This window comes from Leptopilina boulardi, unplaced genomic scaffold (genome assembly GCF_019393585.1).
Source record: "Leptopilina boulardi isolate dan_hultmark-lab unplaced genomic scaffold, ZJU_Lbou_2.1 LbouV2_377, whole genome shotgun sequence".
Lineage (NCBI taxonomy): Eukaryota > Metazoa > Arthropoda > Insecta > Hymenoptera > Figitidae > Leptopilina > Leptopilina boulardi.
Window position 1 is genome coordinate 2,229,399 of NW_026137948.1, and position 24,271 is coordinate 2,253,669.

General features: G+C 28.8%; 1 protein-coding gene across 2 annotated transcripts in view; it reads right to left on the reverse strand.

The window, feature by feature from the left end:
• Nucleotides 1–335: 335 nt before the first annotated feature.
• The window catches only part of LOC127287941 (97 kDa heat shock protein), an 85,526-nt gene continuing 61,590 nt past the window's right edge, over nucleotides 336–24,271 (reverse strand). Inside the window, exons 8-12 of one of the 2 annotated variants that reach the window (XM_051315093.1) lie at nucleotides 14,269–14,364; nucleotides 7,607–7,729; nucleotides 1,389–1,628; nucleotides 1,027–1,317; nucleotides 336–855 (exon numbers count right to left, since the gene is read on the reverse strand). In XM_051315093.1, coding sequence (XP_051171050.1) covers nucleotides 670–855; nucleotides 1,027–1,317; nucleotides 1,389–1,628; nucleotides 7,607–7,729; nucleotides 14,269–14,364 — 936 coding nt within the window. In that variant the 3' untranslated portion in view covers nucleotides 336–669. The remainder of the gene's footprint in view (nucleotides 856–1,026; nucleotides 1,318–1,388; nucleotides 1,629–7,606; nucleotides 7,730–14,268; nucleotides 14,365–24,271) is intronic. The other variant, XM_051315094.1, reaches the window with a different exon arrangement.

Sequence of the window (24,271 nt, forward strand, 5' to 3'; positions counted from 1 at the left end):
GCTTCTTTAAAAGAAAACTCAAGATTCAATGTTTATGATAAAAACAACAAAATATGAAAATAGATAAACAAATGTTATAGAATCTAGAAAAAAAATGTAATCTTTTTGAAAGAAAATAGATAAGGAAGATCAGTGAAAAGTGAGGAAATTAAAACAATTTTTTGCTGGATTTTATCATTAAGCAGAAAAGCAATGAATGATGTGGATTACAAATTTTTTTAAATAGTTAAATTTTTTTCAAGTGCAAAAAAATGATAAATATTTTGGTTTTTAATAAATGAAAAAAGTTAAAATGGACATAATATAATGAAGAAATAAAAAATTAATAACATAACTACAGTTTCAAGCAATAATTTTATTATTAACGCCAATGGTTTTATTAATGTGATAAAAATTAAAAAAATACGAATACAAAACTGGAACAACTCATTTTACTAATTTTCTAATAGAAAATATCAAGAAAAAGTCAAGTATGTCTGATTAAATTAATAATTTGAAGATGCTATAATTATTTAGCAAAGAAAATTTTTAAGTTGCGATAAAATAATAATAATAATAATAATCAGTACAATACGTTGTAGATAAGAAATAATACTTGTTCGCATGAAAAACTGTTGACATTAATTTTTTAAATTAAATTTATATTATTGGTTCAATTGTTCGTAAAATTTACTCCACATCCATATTATCTTCATTCGGTTGCCGCTGCTGATTGCTATGCGTTTCATTGTCTCCTTGATCATTTTGAGTGTTTTTATGTTCATCAGTTGATTTTTCTTTTGATTTTTCTTCTTTTGGATGCTCAACTTTTGGTTTAGGTTTATTCAAAATAGAGAAAACAGTGTTGTCCAATGACTGAAATAATTTTTAAATTAAATATTTTCGTAATAAGTTTTAAACAAATTTAGAGGAAATGAAATTGAAAATTGCTAATCACCTCCAGAGATATTAACATAGTTTTTAATTTAAAAAAAATTATATGGTTAAAAATTGTCATTGGTAATTGTAATAATGTTTTAAAATTACCTGTTTCTCAGATCGAATTTGAGCTACAAGAATTGGAGGCTGTTGAGTTCGAGGTGTACTAGAAAGAACTGCACGTTTTTCTTCAAGCCAATTCCATTTTTCATGGATAGCTCTCTCTAATTTTTTAATTTCCTCATCAGTTATATGAGAATACTTGTCATCTTTTTCAGCAGAGATTTTAATTTGATCTAAACCTTTCTTAGCTAGTTGAAGAGCTCCACCTAATTCTTCCAGTGCATGAGTTCTACCTTCAAATTCCATTTTTCTTTCCTTAATTGGTTCACCTTTTAGCTATTAAATTATAAGAATTTAATTAGTATTTTTTCGTTATTATGAAATTTTTTTTATTACTTGAAACTTACTTTCAACGAAGACAATCTTTCTGAGTAAACTTGTCGTTGACAGTCCTCTCCTTCTTCGTACAACCAATTTTCTGTTTCATCTAATATACTACAAAGTTCTACTCTATCGGCTTCAACTATGAAAGTTGATAACTGGTCCTCATCCAAGAGTTTTGAACGCAGATCATATACATATTCTTCTAGTGCATTTCTTGCATCAATACGCTCTTTTTCTTGTTTATCATCAGCGACCATTTTTCCCTAGAAAGTTTTTTATATAATCAATTAAAGCATTCAAAAATGTTCAGATAATTATTAGCCAAATAATTAAAACATAATAATAGCATAACATAAATAATTTTATTTTAGACGAAACATTTCAGCGTAATTTTTAAAATTAACGAATCAAAAATTTCTGGTTTATTTCTGATTAGTTAATTTTATAATCCGCACTCAAAAAAATCTGATGGAAGTTAATTCGAAGAAATGAAAATTCTGTTAAATGAATTTTGTGTTAAATAAATATTCCGTAATATAGAAAATCGGTTTTATAAAATTTCGTTTAAAATCGACAGTCGACTGGCACCCGGTAACCATAAATTATTGTTAAATTATTAAACTTGTTTTAAATATTAATTTTACTTTAAATTTTGAAGCCAGCTGCGTGTGTTTTTTAAGTGTGTATCTTTAAAGGTTAATAAAATTTTTGAAAAACTGAATATACTGTGTTTTAACGCAACTTTCAATTAACATGTAGTATCAAAGGCTCACTGCAGAAATAAATGCTTAATTTGACCACTTAAAAGTTCTCGTCCCAATTTTTGAGCTACTTTTTATCGTAGCTTTGAGTTTACATAACTCATATAGGTTTAAACCTAGAAAATTAACATTTTTTACGCACTAAAGCTCTGCGGACTATTATATGACACAAAAAATGATTCTAGTTGGTAAAAAATTAATTTTCAAGGATTAAACATTCTACACTCACTTCTTTCGCATTCCGAATAATAGAAACCCGACTCTAAAGCGGATTGTCTCCGATTAATTCCACATTCCGAAATATTAACCAAAGTAGTCACTACCCAGCAAACACGTTCTATAAATGTTATATAACAGTGAGGACAAATTTGTTACAAGCTGGTTATGAATCTGTTATATAACCTCATTGTAACAGAATGCTAGAACATTGTTACAAGGGAGTTACTGATCTGTTCTATATTATATGCGAACTTCACAGTTCTATAACAATGTAATGTAACATTTCTGTAACACAATCATCACAAATGATCTGTAACTGACGTTCCAACATAGTTCTAGAACTGTGTCCGTAAAATGTTATGTAGCTGTTCTAAAATTTTGTTGCAGATTAGTTCTGGATGACATTTGTACCTACAAATCGGAACAATTCTGCAACAGTGTTACATAACATTTCTACAACTCTATAGCCACAAATTTTCTGCAACTAATGTTCCATCGCATATCTAGAACTATATCGGAACAATGATATGTAACTGTTCTAAAATTTTGATCAAGTTCAGTTCTGGAATATATTTGTACCTGAGATTAAAAATTTTGAAGTGTTCATAAGTACCTTAACTATTTTCTATGGAATTAATAAATAAATAGTTCATTTTACTTAAGTATGTAGTTAAATTTAAAAAACTCTAAAATTTTTATATATCACATAGTCTTATTGTTTTTTCTTTATATAAGCAATACAGTTTTTAAATCCTCCTCAGTCGCAAGTTATCAAATCAATTTTGTATTTATATTCCCATGTTAGGGTAGCGTAATGGTTAGCGTATTAGCCTGTGGAGCGATATTGCTATAGAACAGTTGAAATTTGACACTGTTCTAACTACACTGAAAAAAAATTTGTTTGATTTAAATACTTCAAATTATTTGAAAAATATTTAATTGGTTCAAATACTTTTTATTTGGATCAAAAAAATATGTATTTGATTCAAATAACTTGAATTATTTGAATCGCATTTATTTGAACCAAATAAATCGTATTTGGTTCAATTAAATAATTAATTGAATTGAATAAATCAATTTATTTAATACAAATAATGAGTTACTTGAAACTATTCATTCATTTATTTCACTCAAATATTTCGTTTATTTGATACAAATAAAAAGTATTTGACACAATAAATTTATGTAATTGATTCAAATAAACTGAATTATTTAATATAAATAATTCGTTATTTAATGCTAATACACTATTTTATCGAGACAAATAAAAAATATTTCAATCAATTAAATATTTATTTGAAACGATAATAATGATTTACTTGAAACAATTAATTGATTTATTTCACTCAAATATTTCGTTTTATTGAAACAAATAAAAAGTATTTGATACAATAACTTTATTTCATTGATTCAAGTCAACTAAATTATTTAATACTAATACACTATTTAATGAAGACAAATTAAAAAATATTTCAATCAATTAAATAATAATTTGAAACGAAAATAATGCGTTACTTGCAACTATTAATTTATTTATTTCACTCAAATATTTCATTTTTTTGATACAAATAAAAAGTATTTGAAACAATAAATTTATTTTATTGATTCTAACCAACTAAATTATTTAATATAAATAATGCGTTATTTAATGTTAATACACTATTTTATTAAATGAAAATAAAATATCAAAAATGTATTTTGGATAAAAAAAAATTATTGGATAATAGACAAGTAAATGGTGTATTTGGATCAAATACTTTTTATTTGATCCAAATAATTTTTTTTCAGTGTATGTTTATTTTAGAGTTTCCTTTTTCTATTACATCAAGTTTTAATATTTTTATTAAGAATAAAAATATTTTGCATGTATTTTTAGGTAATAATCTTGCGACAATGGTTATGTACCATTTTATAGTTGTTACAAAACAGTTCTAGAACTGTTACAAATACATTTGTAACCATATTCCATAAAAAATAAAAAAACCATAAAAAATCCTTACAGCATGGTTATCAGGTTGATGTAATCTATTTAGACTTCGCTAAAGCTTTTGACACTATAGATCACACAATTTTAAACAAAAAATTAGATTCTTTAAACCTTCCTACCAATATAAATAAGTTACTTATTAATTATCTTCAGGATAGATCCCATAGAGTTGTTGTCGGAAACTTTTGTTCTCCTATTTTTGTACCACAACGTGGAGTACCTCAAGGTTCATCTTTCGGTTCACCTTTATTCACTATATATGTTAATGACATTGATACTAATTTAAAATCTTTAATACTTTTATTTGCTGATGACGTCAAGATTTTCCGTCGAGTCATGTCCTCTCATGATGCTGATATTTTACAAAAAGACCTAGACACGATCTCGACCTGGTGTAGTAATAATAAATTATCATTAAACTTAACAAAGTGTCAAATTCTATCTTTTAATAAATCTGGCTTTCCATTTATTTTTCCATATAAAATTAATAATGTTACAGTAACTAGAGTCACGTCTATACGTGACCTTGGTGTCAATTTTAAATATGACCTCAGTTTTACCGACCACATATCTATATTATTATCGAGCATCTCTAAAGTCCTTGGTTTTCTCTTAAGATGCTCAAAAAATTTTTCTAACATTAACACCATTTCTCTCCTATTTAATACCCTTGTCCGATCTCCTGCTGAATATGCATCTATTATATGGTCTCCATACTTTCAAAAGTACTCTGACTTAATTGATAAAATTCAAAAGCGTTTCCTTAAGTTCTTAATTTTCAAGGTAGAAGGGGCATACCCTCCAAGAGGAAGCGATTATTTGCAATTATGTGAGCGTTTCAATTTTATTACTCTTCAAGAAAGACGTATTGTTTCTGCATGTATTTTTTTGATTAAACTAATTAACTATCATGTCGATTGCCCGACTCTTTTGAAATTAATTAACTTTAAAGTACCTCGTCTTGGTTCACGAAATTACGAACCTTTTTATATTAACAAAAATGACTTAGAACTAATTGACCGTTACCCAATTCAAATCGCGTGTTACCATATCAATCAACTTTTTCACACTATGAGACCCGACTACGATGTATTTAATGTAAATCATTCTAAATTTGTTCCTTTACTTAACAAATACGTTATTAATTTACGAGAAAATATGTAAGCATTTTTGATAACTATTGATAATTTCTCTGTAATCCTATAGTTACCCATTTATGGTCCTTAATGGACCGCGGGGACATGTATTGAATAAATAAATAAATAAATAAATATTCTAGATCTGTTACAGAATCTTACATATCCGCTGAGTACGACATTTTGCGTAACCAGTGACTCACAGATTCTTAACCAGTTACAGAACATGTTCTCAAAAAATTTGTAACAGTTCTATAACTGACCTGTAACAGTGTTTGCTGGGTATTAGTCAGAAGGCAACATGTCTTTTACACGGAGACACTTTAGTTTGTAAAATTTGATATTATAATAATTATTTTTACAAAAAACCAATAGTAAGAGAGGATGAAGTGATAAAAATGACATTATTTTCTACTACTGTATTACAAAATAAATTTATCGGTATCATTTAAAAGTATAGTATATTATTAATAATTACAATAAGGAGTTGGAATGATTAATAAAAGCTATATGAATTGTAAATTGGGAAAAAGAGTTATTCACAAAAATAATTTTGACTAGAATAATTATGAAAAGTAAGAGTTGAAATTTCACATATTACACTCTGTTTTAAAAATATTACTATTTTTATTGGAAAGAAGCAGAGGTGCTAAAAATATTGCTCATTTTAAAATTGGCTATTGTAACATCTAAAATTGTTTTTTGAAAACATTCACATTGAAAATAGGAATTTTATTTCTTAGTAGCATTCGATTGGTCGAACTTTACCGATGATGTACGAAAAATATCCGGTTATTGCCGAGTATAACCGATTGGGTTTCATCACGTAATAGTAATATTATCAATATGTATGTATTAAGTATATAGTTTGCAAATATGAGAAATGATTATTTTGAACATTTTATTCAATATTTAGATTTAACAAATTAGATTAATTTAAATAATAATTAAATCAAATGTATAATTTCATATAAAAAATTATTTTTACATATGTGTTTATTTCTGAAAATGAAATGAAAAATTTTAATAAAAAATCAAAACAAAAAATTGTTTTAAAAAAAAGTATATATCAAGTAATCATTGTAAAAAAGTAATTCTTAGAATTTTTTTATTATATTTATTTAAAATAATAACTTTTCAAAAAATCTAAAATTTTTGAATTATTGTTAAAATTTTAAAGAAATTTTCCAAATTTTTAATAAAATTTATTCAAAAAGTTAAACAATGAAAGAAACACAAAATGAAATTTACTGAATAATATTTAATTAAAATTTTACTTTATTTATATACCGAATTTTCCACATAAATATTTCAAATTTCAAATTATTACGGACTCATGTTGGATTCAGTTTTTTGACAGTACTTAATCCGGATTGTTGCGTACTGTTTGCGGATAGTTTACATACAAATTCTGAATTATTCTGGACCAGAATTAATATTTACCAATTTAGAATTTTACTTGATCAAAGATCAGAATGTTTTGTTTCAGAGAAAGCCTTTAAAATTTTAAATCCTCGATTTGATCGAGTTTTTGGAGTGGGAGGTATGAATATTGACAAAGCTAAAAACTTAGCTAAATTTGAAATTTTATCTAAAGAAAAGAACTGTCCTAACTTGTTTATAAAGACCTTAGTTTTATTAGGCAGGATCAATGCAATAACCTTATTAGAATCTTGTTAAATTAAAAAAATTAGTGGATCAAATACGGACAAGTAAATCATTTTCTTGAACCTCTAAAACTGTTTATTTTAAAAATGGGTTTTGTCTTAAGGTGACGAGTACTGGGGCATTTACCTTAATCTTTTAACATAATGGAATTTAAAAAAAGTTGTAAACTTTTAGCTCAAAATGAAAGTATAGGATTTCTACAAATTGTTCTTCGCGAAATTTCATGATTTCCAGGTGATAAATGATAAAATTTCCATGATACTTTAAAACTCACTATGGGAATTACGTTCTATGGCGTTAGAGTGGGGATAAGTTAGTATAGGCAGAGAGTTAAAATACTGAAAATGGGTCATTTTCAACGAACGTAAAAATTCCAGTCTTTCAAAATGAATTTCCATGACATTTCCATGATTTGTAGAAACCCTGGAGTAATGAAGGATTAATTAAAAATGTGAATCTGTATACTAAACCTCTTTTTCAGTAGCTGCATCAATTTCCTTTTGAGAAAGTCCACCATTGTGTAATTCAATAGGTAACTCAATTGTACGAACTGGAACTTTTTTTCTATTTTTTCCATCCTCTTTTTCGTCACCCTAAAACAATGCATAAATAAATTAAATACTAGGAGAAATTTTTATTTAAATCTTTAGTTCTATTCTAAATTAGGTTCTTCTATTGAAGATATTTGGAACTTAGGTTTAAGCTCATTGAACCTATTCTTAAGTAGTGAAAAGGTAATTAATTTGAACAAGGCTGGCGGGGAGAATGTGAATTGAAAACGTTACTATAATTAAGGGCGCTCGTGCATTAGGCGATCGGACTGTCTGTCCCAACAGTAATATCTACTTTGAGTTGCACGGGGGAGACTAGATCTAATAAATAATGGGACTATATCTAGTCCCCTCCATGCATGGACACCCTCAATTTAACTCCAAAAATAGTTTGAAAAATAAAGTATAAGATGCCGAAATTGCCTGTTTAAGTAATTAATTAATAAATATTTATTTACTTGTTCCTTCTTTGTAAAAATGATTAACATTACACACAAGAGAATATTTTAAAATATATTTCTTTTTATTGGTACATTGGTTCGTACACAATTTTTTGGTAAAGATGGCTTCCTGTATTTATAAATCACTCAATTGACTTAATCAAATGCATATTTATATTATTTTCAAAATTCATACAAATTTTTAATAATTTACCTGAAAAGTATTAATCTACAATATTTGGAGTCGCTGATTTCGAATCTGAAGTCAGATTTTCAAAATTCAAAAATGATGGACAATTTAAATTCACGCTGATTTGTCTAAAACTTTCTACTCGGGTTTTCAGAGGTCGGTAATTACTAATGTCAGCATTCGAAAATTCAAAGTAATATTACAAATTTATGAAAGATGATACAAAAAACTTTAAACCTTTTCTGACATATTGGATGTTTTATCCAGAATTTGTAAATTTTTACATAAAATTTGTAATCAACCAACTCAAAAATCCCAGATTAACAAATTTTAAAGAAATTCGTTTAAATTTTAATTATTAATTCATTGAATCCAATAATAAGCGACCTAACAAAAAATGTCACGAATTTGATTTTTTCTATATATCGAAAGTTTTGATACAATTAATTTTGAATATTTTTCGAATAAGTAATTTATTTATTAAAAATTTAAATTAAAATCTCAAACAAATCAATAAAAATTTAAACTTTCAGTAGGACATTTTGAATTTTTAAAAATCTGACTGCAACCAGCGACCCCGAAATCCTCTGAGTAATAACTTTCAAGCGAATCTCATCAATTAAAAAAAAATCTTTTTAGGGGACCAGGTTCACATATTATGGTTAATAAAGTGCAAAAATATTCGAGTTTTATCTATTTTAAAACTCCTCAGTCTTCAGAGAAATTACATGGGACTGATCAAAACTTTTTTGTTCTGTTTAATTTCTATAATGTATTTTTGTTTTTATGCACATTAAAGACTTAGTATTTCAAATAGGTGTAAAAAACAAAAATATAAACAATAAATAAGAATTTAATTAGTAGCACAATCAACGCTAAAATCGTAGTGCGGAAGAATAGTGAAGCGCGCTTTAAATTTTTGGATCCGATTACAGCCGCTGTAATACCTTAAAAAAAGGTGTTAATCCTGCACCAAAATTTGATAGGTTTAAAGATGCGATAAAACCTCAGGGAACAAAATAAATATTAAACTTTAAAAGTAAAGTTACTTAACCTCTGGACCAATTGTTTGACGATACGGACCTGAGGTTGTCATAGTAATGATGCATGCGTATCCGAAATTTGGACAATAGGCTGATGCTACACGGAAAAGTTTTTGGGTGATCTGTTTTACTAGCATTTACTAGCAATTGTAACGCTGCGCTACAGTAACGTAACCCTGCAGAACCAATGTGAAAAAGCTTCTCTTCCGTTGTGGGTGATACATTCTAATTTTGATGCAAAGTGTCAAAATTTTTGTGATGCACCTGAATTAATAACGTCTAATGAAAATGTTCCACAGTCGTCTGAAAACGGTCTGGATGAAAAGACAAATTTTGAAATCAGTCCGTAACAAGAAACTTAATCAAAAATGATTTTTTAAATAATCTGAAATATGTATGTAAACAATAATTCGCAAACAGTATGTTACAATCAGAATTAAATTTTATTAGAATACTTAATCCTAAATTAGTCTTGAATAATCCAGTTTTAATCGGATCTATTTTCCTAATTCGAAATAAACCTGGAAAAATCCGTATTTTGTATGTACAAATTTATCATACAGTCTGCACAAAAATCTAAATTAGAAATAAGTTTGAAATAATTTTGATCAGACTGAATCCGTTATATTTAAAAATAATTGAAGATTTAACACTTAAAATTTCTGATTATTCTGGATCATTTTGTACTAAGATTTTTGTTAGACTAAATCCGGATTCCCTATATATAAATTTTGGATTATTTTAGACTCATTTGAATTAGGATTTTTAACTAAGCCTAAATCCGGATCGTTTACATAAAGATTTCGAATTATTCCTCGTTAAGTTTTACTATTTACGGATTGTTTACGTACAAATTTCAAATTATTTTGGTCTCATTTCGATTTACGTTTTTATTATATAGCTCCACATATAATTAAAGTCTCTTTGTCCCTCAGTGCAGGCTACTCTTCCCCTACAAATTTTGGGCGTTGAACATGAAACGGTAGTCAGTTTTGCTCCATTTTAATTAGTTCTAAACAATCAGGTTTTTTTCATCCTAAATTAGTTCGGCAAATTACGAAATTTTATCAGTTTGTGTAACTAGTGAATTTGGTATAATTGAAAGTTACTGCGATCAAACGTAATTATTGAATCCGGAATTACTACCCAACAAATGAAAACTAATTTAGTTGAATTGAAATAAATATACCTTGGGCTTCAGTGAATCCCGCTTAGCGACGAATTCGAATTGGAGCTATGTTGCAATTCTTCTGAATTCGCCAAAGCTGCATTCAACTTCCAAACTCAATTGAAGTTCTCAACCGATGAAATTCAATTCAATTTATCTGAATTAGTTTTTTTACTGGGTACTTACATATAGGCCGGATTAATTTCGCATTCACTAGTTGTGCATCATTCGATAAATTTCGGATCTGACTAGATTAAATCTGGATTTACTAGTCACTCAAATAGGACTTATTTGGACTTAATCAGACTAATTTCGGATGATAAAAACCTGATCATAAATCGAATTGTTTCGGTTTAATTAATATAGAATGTCGGATTATTTCAAACTCATTTCGGATTCAGATTTTTGAGTGGACTGAATCTATCTAGATTGGAGTACGAAAAACAGTCCAAAAATGATTTGAATTAATCCGGAATTAGTGTAGACAAAAATACAAATCTGAGATAAGTCAGGAGTAGTCCGAAACTTCTACGAAATCAATCTGTTAAAATACGATATTAGGTAGAACAAAAAAATTAATTTGAAATGGGTTCGAAATAATTAGGAATTTTTATGTACAAAATCACCATTGTTAGACTAATACCAGATTTTTAATGAAGATTGCTGACCTGACTAAATCCGGATTCGATGTATTTCCTATTATTTTGGACTACTTTCTGATTAAGATTTTTGTGAGTACTGACTGCTGCTTTTATACATACTAATTCACAATTTTTTCTGACTCATTTTGGATTAGAATTTTTTACCAGATTCAATCAGAATTTATGCCGAATTTTTAACATAAAGATTTGATTGTTCCAGACACATTTCGGATTCAGTTTTTTGACAGTACAGAATCCGCAATGTTGCGTACTGTTTGCCAATAGTTTACATAGAAAATCAAGATTATTTTCGACTCATTTCGGACTAAGTTGTTTGCTCGAACTAAATTCCAATTGTTATCGATAGTTACCCCAAATGTGACCGCAAGTACGACTGCAGAAAAAGTAATAACTACGACCTTTAATGTAATTCGCTACCGTATTATAAGGGTTTTCATTAGTCATATTTGTAGTCGCATTTATTGTCATATTTTTGCTCTTTTTTCAATAGAGTGAACACGAATCTGAAGACAGATTTGCTTCCTCACATTAGAATTTCTTTTAACCTCAAAAATCATGACGGATTTTATATAGCGTCAAACGAATTTTTTTGAAGATTGATGCAATCCGATATGGTGGACAAACTAAATTTGATTTCTTCAATTCTGAAAATGACTTCAGATTCATAATAAGCAACAGCAAAAACTTTTTAAGGTGCTTTTATACCTTCTTGGTTTTTAGCGAGCGATGAATTTAAAAGGTCGAATCTCTGAATGGGACACATTTCCCAATAGTTAAAATTCACAATCTTTCTTTTTCCCATAGTCCACTTTTCCCAAGCTATTATTTCCCTAAAGTATGCTTCTCGCAACATATTTTTTTCACAAATTATACTTTTTCCAATCTATTGTTTTTACAACCTTCAATCTTTGTTTAGTCTTATCAAACTGCGTCAAAATTGTATAGACTTTTTTAATTAAAATTCAATCAAGTTTTAAAATTTATAGTTAATAATGGCTGAGTTAATAAAAACAAAGGGAAAAGGATATTTTTTACACGTTGAGGGATTTTTGAATCATAAACATAAATATACCTTTATATTAAATTAACTTTACAGAAATTTGGAGTTGTATTCAATATTGGGAGCAAAATTTCTGCTTTGGGAAATATGTCCGTTGGGAAGATTTGAGTGGGAATAATGGATTGGGAAATGTGTCCTACAACCATTTGATTGTCTCTGACAAATATTCAATTTCTACCGTGAAAATTGAATATTGTTAGAGCCACTCAAATTCAGTGATTCACCGTGAAAATGCATCGCTTATTAAAAACGAAGAAGGTGTAAAAGCAGCTTTAATATTAAGTTTCATGTAAATTAAAAAAATTAGTTCGTCGCCACATAAAATCCGACATATTTTTTGAAGTGAGAAAAAATCCTATCTTAATAAAGCAAATCTAACTTCAGATTCTTGTTAGAAAACCCTAAACATATCTAGATACTTAATTTAACGTAAATCAATCAAACTTTTAAAAAAATTCTGATGTGATGGAGCAAATCTGACTTCGGATTCGTCTTCAGCATCTCAAAATACTTAATAGAAGAGGGAGTCAAGTCTGAGGGACAAGAAACTTTATTTTTCTTGTGTGAGGCTGATTGACTTTTGTAAAGCTACAAGATATAAATCGCAAAAATTGGTTACAGTTATTAATTTTAAGATACTTTGTGAAAATGATTCTGCACATAATTCTAAAACATGAATTTGATAAAATGTCTATAAAAAGTGTATAAAATTTATGCTGTTTAGCAATTAATTACAAATAAATGAAATTAAAAAATTAAACTTAAACGTACTGAATATAAAGTATTAACGATAAAAATATAAGTTTTAGAATTTTAATTTTTTAGATTTCTAAAAACTATTAAATTAAAATGTACTATTTTTTAATCAAAGAATCATTATAAATCAAATCATAAATTTTTAATATAATTTAATAATTTCATTTACTTGTAATTAAATTGCGGAAAATGAGAAATTTTCGACAATGACAATTTATTATTAATAACTCCATTAATTTGAATGCTTATTCTTTATTGAATCTGATTTGATTCTTATTTGGAAAACTAGGTCTGAATTAAAAATCTAATTTGATTCCATTCGGATCTAAAACGAATAAATTATTTGGAAAATTGGAGAGAATACCTAAAGTTTAGAAAAGAACTATTAATGTTCAGGAAATTTTTGTTCAAATTTTCGAGATTGTCTTAAAAACCAAAAGAGATTGAATATTTTTCCTAAAGTAATAAGTATGAGCTATTAAACCTCTTAGAATATATCTATAACACAGGTCTACAAAATAAGACTTTTTTTTAGATTTCGGAGTGGTTTCCAATGTATTTTTGTGTGCTGAACACGATACTGGGTTTCAAAATTACGTATCACGTCAAGATTTTGAGTAAAGTGGGGGTAAACATGTCTAAAAACTTTGTTTCTGAAGGGTTTCAGTAATTTACGCCTATATAGAAGTCTTTAGCACGTTAGGTTAAGGAGAAAAAAATACTAAAAATCCTTAGAAACACGGTTTTTGGAGTCTTTATCCCCACTTTACTCAAAATCCTGAGGTGATACGCAATTTTGAAATCTGGGATTGTGTTCAGCACACAAAAATATATTGGAAACCATTCTGATAACTAAAAAAAACGTTGTAGACCTGTGTAATTAAAAAATAGAAATAATGTGCAAAGATGTTTGATTTAACACTTCCAGGATCAATAATAATTTAACATTATTGCATACTTAATTCACAATTACATCAAAATTAAAATAATGAAGAACTCGTCCAGATTTGTAAGCATTAAGAATTAAGGAATTTTTTTCATTTTTTATTGATTGAAAAAAATTGAGTTTTTTTTATTTATATACTTAAAATTTCTCTATTTGTAGTAAATTAATAAAAATGATAAAAAAAATGAAAGACCAATACTTACAGGTCAAGTTCTTCAAGGTTAATAATTGAGATAAGTACTTATTTAATATATACATAACTAGACCCGGAAGAGTTAAGTAAATGATTTCAAGTGGAGATAGACTTTCCGCGTACCGAGCTGAACCAAGAGAGAATCCTGGACGAATAGGAGGAAGCACCCCTTCCATTATCGTCAGCATCTGAATTCCGTCGCCTTTTATCCATGTTCACCTAAATCACAACAGACTCAGAGTCACGCCGATAAATGTTGCACAATCAAGAGGTAAAACAGTAACATTAAATTTTTAATTATTATTCTTAAAGTTTATATATCTTCGCACATTCATAATCATTTAATACTTGAAGCTATTCTTCTATTGGAGTTTTATTTTTATAGTAATCTAAATTGAATCTGTCAAGCGAATGGTAAGTCTTAAATATTATAGCTATGATTCCATGCATTATATTTCAAAGAAAAGTTGTTGAAAAAAAATTTAATTATAATAATTATTTTATTTATCATGTAAATAATAGTTTCCATCTACCACCATCGATTCTTGTACATTATTTCAAATGTTTTAAATTACCGAAAATTTTGTTTCCGAATACTATTTTACCGACTACTTTTATATACTAAATTTTTTTTTAAATAATCGGTTACTTGACTATCATCAAATAAATATTCACTTGAACCAAATAATTTTTATTTGAATCAAATAAACTGTATTTGAACCAATAATTCCTGTATTTGAAACAATTATCATTTAATTGACTCAAATAATGATAATTTGATAATAGTCAAGTAACCGATTATTTGAGTCAAATAAATTTTTTTTCAGTGTACACTTCCACGAACGTAAATTTTAGCAAAAACAGTTTGTCGAAATTGTAAATATACCAGTAACATAAAAATATTTTTCTAACATCTTTATTCTGCACTTACGAAATTTAAAAAAGAACAAGCTGATGCTGAAATTACAATTGTTGATCTGAGTTTGATAAGGAAGTTTAAAATGGTTCCTAAACAAAAGTGGCTTGATCATCAACAATGTTTTACACCAATAGTGGAACAATAAAATAATTACAAAGATAATGGAGAAGAATTGCAATTTTTAACTACAATTGTCCATAATATTGTTCTAAAAATTTTATATTTCTCATATTTTTATTAGGCCATTACACTAATTTTTGTACACAGGCTTCGCACTCATCTACTAAAAGATACTATTTACTACTTTTTTCAGCTTTTTATTACCAAAAGGTACTTTTTTTTGTTCTTTTTTAAGAATTTTTTATATTATCGCCTGATCTAGATTATTAAAATCGATATGTACTTGTATTGTCGCACATTCATAGTGAGTGTAAATAATGTCCTAAATGACAACGTTTGTCTGTGACATTTTTTTTCTAAATTAAGTGATTTAAAGTTGTCCGCTACCAAGAGTCTTGTAAATTCTTGGTAAACCTTGTCCAGTGACCATAATGCCGCAGTATTGGACACCTTGGGTACTGTAGCATTCAATGCCACAAGGAGGATAGACCATGGGGGCATTCAGTTTCTTAAGATATCTCAGGTCCGTTTGAAATGACTTGGAAGTAGAAGAGAAAGCGCTTCAAGCGTTTTTAGTGTCAGCACCGGAAGAAGTTTGATTCCGTCTGACCTAAACAAAGAGTCAATTTAAGAATAACGCGAGAAGTGTTTAAAACTTAGGCAGGAAGAAGCTGAGTGTCTTCAGAGGATCGAAGAAGAGATTGCCAAGATGGTAAAGTCTTGCGAAGTCCAGAAGAATGTCAACATGACTATTAAGGACGAACTTAATACTCTTCAATATCTTGTCAGTGAGGCGAAGACAAAGCACGCCCTAGCAGATAATGAAGATAGCAACCTGGCTGGCGCTATAGGGAATGCGGAGGTGGACCGAGAAGAGCGAAATAGGAAAAGAGAGCGCATCAATGATAAGCGTCATCGACGTGCAGTCATAGAGGTGCAGAAACGAAGAAAAAGATCTGGCTGTCCGGAAAGGACTGACGCAAAGGCGACGAAGAAAAAGCAAGAGGAGGCACCTCTTGTCAAAAAGATTTCGTATGTGTCAGTAACACCGAATCCTAAGCAAACCAGTAAGAAGAAAGCGACGAATGGATCTTCAGTTCTGATCCGAGCATCAACTTGAACAACGTATGCCGACGTACTGAACTATCTTCGGAGGTAAGTGAATCTAGACGTCAGCAACAGGCAGATCGTGGGCGCAAGGCCTACAAGAAGCGGAGATCTCCTGATCAAAATCAGAGGAGACTTTAATAAGGAGGTATTTACCGCTGAGGTCACCAAAGTGCTTGGAAGCATGGGGAAGGTGCAGAATGTGGATTGACAGGTCAAACTTGAGATCCGCGACCGGAATTGCTTTACCCAGGAAAAAGAGGTCTAACAGGCGTTGGCGGAAGTGCTCCAGATGCCAGAAAGCAAGAGAGTAACGGTCCTAGGACCCAACTGACGAGGAATGAAGTTCGCGGTTGTAGTCATCGACACAGAGGAGGCGGACAGGCTGGAGAAAGTGGGACGCATAAGGATTGGCTTCATGTTACCCAATAAAAAGAAGGTGGTCGTTTGGTGCTACTGGTGCCTGGCCACATAGAAAGAGTTTGTAAGGCAGCGGACAAATCCCTACTGAAAATTCTCATATAGGATGTCACATAAATTCATATATTAAAATCCACATAAAATCCTATGTGTCATGTAAGAAACTAAAAAGGATCTTATGAACAATCATATAGGAAATTGAGACATGATTTGAAGTGGGATTCGATGTAAATTCTTATAAACGTATTCTTAAGTAATAAATTATGTAAATTCCTATGTGAAATCCTACAATTATTTCTGGTCCCATTTTTTCCTTCAATTTCTTATGTCAATTTCCTTTTTGTTTTGTCATTAGAAAACATACTAAAATTCATTGCTCAATCCTTAACTAGAAATTTTCCTATATCAAATCATACATCAAATCTTTTTTCGATTCTGGAATAAAAAATTATTACAAAAAATCTGCCATGAAATCATATTAAAAATCCTCACGTGGGATCATATATCCCTACCGAAAGAGTGGTACTGGATTGGTACTGGGAAATTGGAACTGAGGGCTCAGTACCAACTCAGTACTAATTTGGTGCATTTTGGTACTGAAATGGAACTGGGAAATTTACCTGCGAAAAGGGTCGAGTTACCGTTAATACCCTCATAAAAGTGAAAAGCGACTAGCTTTTTCAATATGTTTAAACTAAAACTTTATATTTATTTCAATATTATATTTGTTTTTCATGGATTTATATTATTTTCATACATTATTATGCATATGATATTTCCTTTGTCAGCTAAATTCAAAAATGATGTCCATTTTTTTATCAAACTTAAGGTATACGAGATAAATTATAACTTTTTTAAATGTAATTATTTTATGATAAATTTTAGATATTCATAATCTGGAAATATTAACGAATCTGAATATATATTTTTTAAAGTTGAGTTATTAAAATTACAAATTTTTTAAGCAATAAAACTCGGGTTAAAATTTTAATCCTTCAACAAAGGACCTAGGGGTCTATTGTTCAAGGAGGGATTGCAATATAATTTCCAAACTTAACAGAAATTTTCTACAAACTATTATGTTTTTTTTGCTGTTTTACACGTATTTCGCGAGAGACGGTTTGTTGATCTTATATACCTTTAAAACTATTGTTAAAGTACTTTAAAAATGTCTTCTTATGGGTTATCAGGTAGTGGTACTGAAGTGGAACTCAAGCCAAGTCCAATTCAGTACCATTCCAGTACCACTCTTTCGGTAGGGATATGATTGATTTGGACATAAGAAATCATATAGGATTTCATGTAGATTCTGAAATATCTATATCTAAGATTTCACATAGAATTATATAAAGGAAACAATATAGGATTTCATATAGGAATTTTCAGTTGGCAGACGGCAATTTATAAAAATTATTTCATTAAATATCAAATAATATTACTGCAATTCAACTGAAAAGAAAAAAATTGTGCTTTGCAATACATCTTCTGAGTTAGAGTCTCAGCTATTATAGTATTCAAGACTGATCTCAACTGTGAAAAAATGAGAATTTTCAGTAGGGATCTACTGCGTGCTTCAAGCGCGGTAAAGCCAATCATAAGTTTGCAAACTGTAGTAGAAACCCAAGCTGCTTTGTATGTAGAGAAAAGTTTGGCGATAAGAAGATAATTAACCATATCGCAGACAGCGGAAGATGCGAAGTTTACAAGACGACTCTTGAGGAGTCCAAAAATACTCTCGTACGAACGAAGAATAAATAATCCAGAAAGATCGTCAATGGCAAGGATCGCGATAGCGAGATCCCAGGGACGTTCACCTACGAAGTTTAAAGCTTGACGGCAGTTCCGTAATGTGAGGATTAGTCCAGACAAAGGGTGTGGTTTTTAGTGGGTTGACCAGAACAAGTACGGTCATTCCCACATAACCTTAAGGGGGAATCCTACTTTACAGTCAAAAATCAAAAATTTTTTTTTGGCATAAACCTTTAGGTAATACATCTAAGAATATTTACTTAAAGTTTTAGAGGCCAATCTAAAGTATTTTTTAAGTTACGAGACTAACGCATCGAGGAGTCGGGTAGGTGTTAAAGAGCCTGTCTAAACTCGAAGGCGTCCCCCTCCCCCATTTTATTGTCTATTCCGAATTTTTTACCCGCAGAAAGGCTCCTGCAAAGGTACTTTATTATATTAGTAAGCACTTCATGGAACTGGGATTGCCAATTAGAGAAATATTGAAACGCGTAAAATTTATACTTATTGAACCACAAATTTTGAAGTGCATTTTCTCTAATTTTACTTTTTACGAATTTGACAAACTGGCAGGCAGCCCAGCAAATGAAAACTAATACAGTTAAATTGAAATGATTATACTCTGGGCTTCAGTGCATCCGGCTTAGCGACAAATTCGAATTGGAGCTATATTGCAATTCTCATGTATTTGAAAAAGCTGCTTTCAACTTCTAAACTCTCTATCCGTACTAATTAAATGAACAAACTTTTGAGTTTTATTTTTTTTTCAATTCGTCAGCACGAATTCAATAGACGAGTTGGTCATTTTGTTTGAATTCTCAACCAAAGAAAACTCATTGGTATACGAATTGAATTGAATATATAAAGGTCTTCACTGAATTTTGCTTAGCGTCAAATAGAAATTGGACCTTGCCAAAAAAAAGTTAATTCATTTAAATTCATCTGAATTAGTTCTTTTTTACTGGGAGAATGGACAGAAAATACCTTGACAGATTTTAATAAATGATGGCTTGTTTTACTCAGTATTAATCCCTCTTCTATTTGAACCAAAACACTTTCGAAAATTTTTTTTTTACAATTTTGAGAACCTGTTAAAGTCATTTTTTGAAAATGATTTTTTTGTTTTTATCACTCAAACTTATCGAATTTTACTATTTCTTTGGAATTTTCTTGGTTCAAATATAAACTACATATGTAAACTTTAAAATGTTTCTTTGATTTCATGTTTCAAACAAAATTTGCAGTCTCTATTGTGTCCGCCGTTTTTAAGACCTGATGTGCACTACCGTCAACAATTGATTTTAATTTCTCTATTTTTAATATTTTGTCTAAAATTTTATTATAAATGCTTCAAATATATACAAAAACATCATAAAAAGCCCCGAGGTCTAAGTTATTTTTTTCCTTCTTAAAAAATTCTTAAAAAAGCGCTATTTTTAGGTCTTCTAAAGTAGGAATCCCTTTGAAGCACCGGACTGCAGGTATCTGTGTTGGGTACCAAGGGTTATGCAAATTTTCCACTTCCCTCATAGAAAAAAATATATATACTGTAAATATTTCCAAAATAATAATTCCCATATGTGAATATAATATAAAAACCATACATACATTTATTGGGATATGATATTTGTAGACAGGTTATCTGATGATGAAAAATGTTACTAGTTTTGGATAACTGTACACTGAAAAAAAGTTAATTGAATCAAGTAAATACATTTACTTGAGGTACTTTACTTGAAACAATACGATATTTTGTTATTGGAAGAAATTTATTTTCTTGAGTCAAGTAATTTTGAGCTTGAAATAAGAAAATATGAGTTTCATACAAGTAAATACACTACCGTCCGAAATTGTGCGAACTCTGCTTTTTCAACAACTATAAAACTGTTCAAATCTTCAAAAATATTAAAACTAAAATTTTTTCCTCTTTATTTTATTAAAGCTAATAAAAGTCTGAAAGAAATGACACCTTGACAAAGAGAATATGTTAATTTTTCAATTAGATATCTAAGAAAAACCCAATTTTCAACGTTTTTACTATTTTTTTAATTTCTCTGGCAAAAATTAATATTTTCAAACGTTCTTAGGCTCATTGAAATCGTATTTTGTTGTGCAATTCAAATTATATAAAACAATTCATGTACACATTCTTCCCTAGCGTAGGCAAACCGTGAAAGTTGGCTCATAAAATGTCAAAAAATTGTGATTAATATTTATATGACAAAAAATGATCAGTAAAATGTATAAATCTTAAATTTACTTACATAAATCAGAGAAGTTAAGAATGATATATTTACTTGATTTTTAAACATTATATTTTATTGTAGAATTAAATTTAAATTTTTTGACATTTTATGAGCCAACTTTCACGGTTTGCATACGCTAGGGAAGAATGTGTACATGAATTGTTTTATATAATTTGAATTGCATAACAAAATACGATTTCAATGAGCCTAAGAACGTTTAAAAATATTAATTTTTGCCAGAGAAATAAAAAAAATAGTAAAAACATTGAAAATTGGGTTTTTCTTAGATATCTAATTGAAAAATTAACATATTCTCTTTGTCAAGGTGTCATTTCTTTCAGAATTTTATTAGCTTTAATAAAATAAAGAGGAAAAAATTTTAGTTTTAATATTTTTGAAGATTTGAACAGTTTTATAGTTGTTGAAAAAGCAGAGTTCGCACAATTTCGGACGGTAGTGTATATCTTACTGTTTCAAGTGAAATGTTTTACTTGCGTCAAGAACCAAAAAAGTATTGAGTCAAGAATATTATTTTCTTATGTCAAGTAATTTACGTTGAGTATTTTATTTTCTTGGGTCAAATCGTTTTGTTGTTTCCTTCAAAACAACTTTTTACTTAATCTAACACTCATAGTCTTGATCCAAGAAAATGTAAAGATTAATAGAAGTAGATACTTGTTTCAATTTGATTAAAAATTATTAAACATCAATAAATCCAAGTGTTTAATATACTTGAAACATTTTCATATTATATTGTTTCAAGAACATTCAATTTCCAGAAATAATATTATATTATCTTAAATGAAATAATTTATTTTTTCAATAGAAATAGTGATATAATCTTGAATGAAATCATTCTTTTGTTTCCTTGAAAATATGTTTTATTTAATTCAACGCTAATATAGTCTTGAGTCAAGAAAATGCGAATATTAATATAACACGGTACCCTGGAACCAATCTCAACCCTCAACATTCTCTCTTTCAAAAATTCCTATTGCAACTTGTTCGGGGTACCACACTGAATATTTTCCAACAAGAAAAATCAAAATCCGTCGGGCGCTTTTTTTTAATTTCAATTTTTGTGATTTTAGCGCCAAATTAAAAAAAAACTGGTTTTTATAATTATTTAAAGTAAAATTCAACTTCACATGGTCAAATTTTGTTCAAGAAATTATACAAAATCATAATTCTGGTAAAAAATTTTCTGTAGAATCGAAATCTGACATTGGCTTTCGAATTTAAAGCAGAGGAATCCCAAAAAATCTGAAAAACTGTAAATATTCTAAGAGCAATCTCACTGTCGTTTTTTTCAAGTTTTCTGTGTCGAATTTTTTTTTCTGTATTAAACACAGAATTCCTTACGCCATCTACAAACCGCAGTGGTAAATTCCACAAAACTGCTGCGTTGGTCAAGATTAATTGGCGCAGGCGCAAATTTCTTGGGAAAAGAACAGACTAGAAACGAATTAAAAATTGTATTTCTGTTAACTTCATGCTTGTTGTCACAAGTCAAAACGTTTTACTATTAGTGTTTGAAGAACTATTTCAACATTGAATAAAAAACTAATTTAATTGGATGCCAGGAGAATATTCTGATATTGGTAATTTTTACACGATTAAGATTTTAATTCCATATTCAAACAATTGTGCATAATTTTTATTTTTTTCTTATTTGATTTTAATTTAATTGATTTTAATCACTGACAAAAAAATGTTCATTCTATAATATTTTGTTTTGTAAATTTGAAAAAGTAACTGTTACTTATTGGGAAATTTCGATAAATTTTGAAATTGCTCTTATTTTTATAAAATTTGACAGACAATTTGGAAAAAACAACGCTACGGTGAGATTGTTTTTAGAATATTAACAGTTTTCCGGATTTTCTGGGATTCCTCTGCTTTAAATTCGAAAGCCAATGTCAGATTTCGATTCTACAGAAAATTTTTTACCGAAATTATGATTTTGTATAATTTCTTGAACAAAATTTGACCATGTGAAGTTGAATTTTACTTTAAATAATTATAAAAACCATTTTTTTTAATTTGGCGCTAAAATCACAAAAATTGAAATTAAAAAAAAGCGCCCGACGTATTTTGATTTTTCTTGTTGGAAAATATTCAGTGAGGTACCCCGAACAAGTTGCAACAGAAATTTTTAAAAGGGAGAATGTTGAGGGTTGAGATTGGTTCCAGGGTACCGTGATAAGTAAATACTTGTTTCAACTGGATTAACGCATAGTTCTTGAATGAAGAATTTAGCATTTGTCAGAAGTAAATATCTTATTATCACAACTCAATATTTTATTTCCCCCAAGTACCAAAAAGTATTCAATCAAGAATATTATGTTCTAAAGCAAAATAATAAAATATTGTCTGAAAAATTTTCATTTCTTGAATCAAATTCATTTGCTTTGAATTAATTTCTAACTTAATACAAATCCCGTATTCTTGATCCAAGAAAATATTTCTCTCCAAATGGATATGAAACTTAAATAGGAGTTTTTGAAAACCGTCAATTAAGTCACGATGGCATAGTGCTCTACGTTACTGCCTCTGGTGCGCGCAACGCGGGTTCAGTTCCTTGGACCGTAAAAAATTTTCATTCAAGGTATACTTGTTTTAATTGTGTTAAGTATTAATTCAATATAAATATGTATGTAAAATAAACATTATTTAAATAAATAATACAAAATATGAATTTTAATAATAATAAATAAAAATGTTTGACTTAAGAATTAGACATGGTGGGAGGAGGAAGGGATGTAGGAGGGGGGGGGGTAATTCAAGTAAATATTTACTTGTATTGGAAAAATATTTTGTTGGTTGAACTCTATAAGTTTTCTCAAGTCAAGAAAATATTTTCTTGATTTAATATATATATTATCTTAACTTAATATATTTTACATTTCTTAGAAGTCAATTACCTTCTTAGATGAATTCCATATTTTCTTGGACCAAGAATATGCGTTCTTCTGACAATGTAAATAATATTTTGATTCAAATCTTTACTTACTTGAACCAACATTACAAAAATTTAAATGAATCAAATGCAATAATTGATTTGACTATACAGATATTCTTAGAACAAGAAAATATTTTACTCATAAAAGTCGATTTACTTTTTGATCGAATTTCCATATTTTCTTGGATCAAGAACATATATTCTTCTTTCAAATATACTGCACCAAGTAAATCGTTTTCTTGAAATAGTAGCATAATTGATTTGATCGTATTCAGTCCCACGATTTTCTTGAATTAAGTAAAATTTTCTTAGTTCAATACTATTTTTTTTTCAGTGTATCACTTACAATTGTAGTTCAACTGTCATTGTTTATTATTTTATCATCATGAATGATGTTATACATTTTCGCCGTGTTCTGTGAGAGACTGTCACAGTTAGTACCGTAGCGAAAAATTTAAACGTAATTTTTTATTTTACGAAGCCAAAACAACGTGTAGTGAATATAAAAAATACGTTCGATAATTTTGAAATTTCTTCAAAAATAATCAGTATAAAATCTTCTGTGAGATCTTATTCTTCATTAATAAAAGTGTTATCCAAATTACG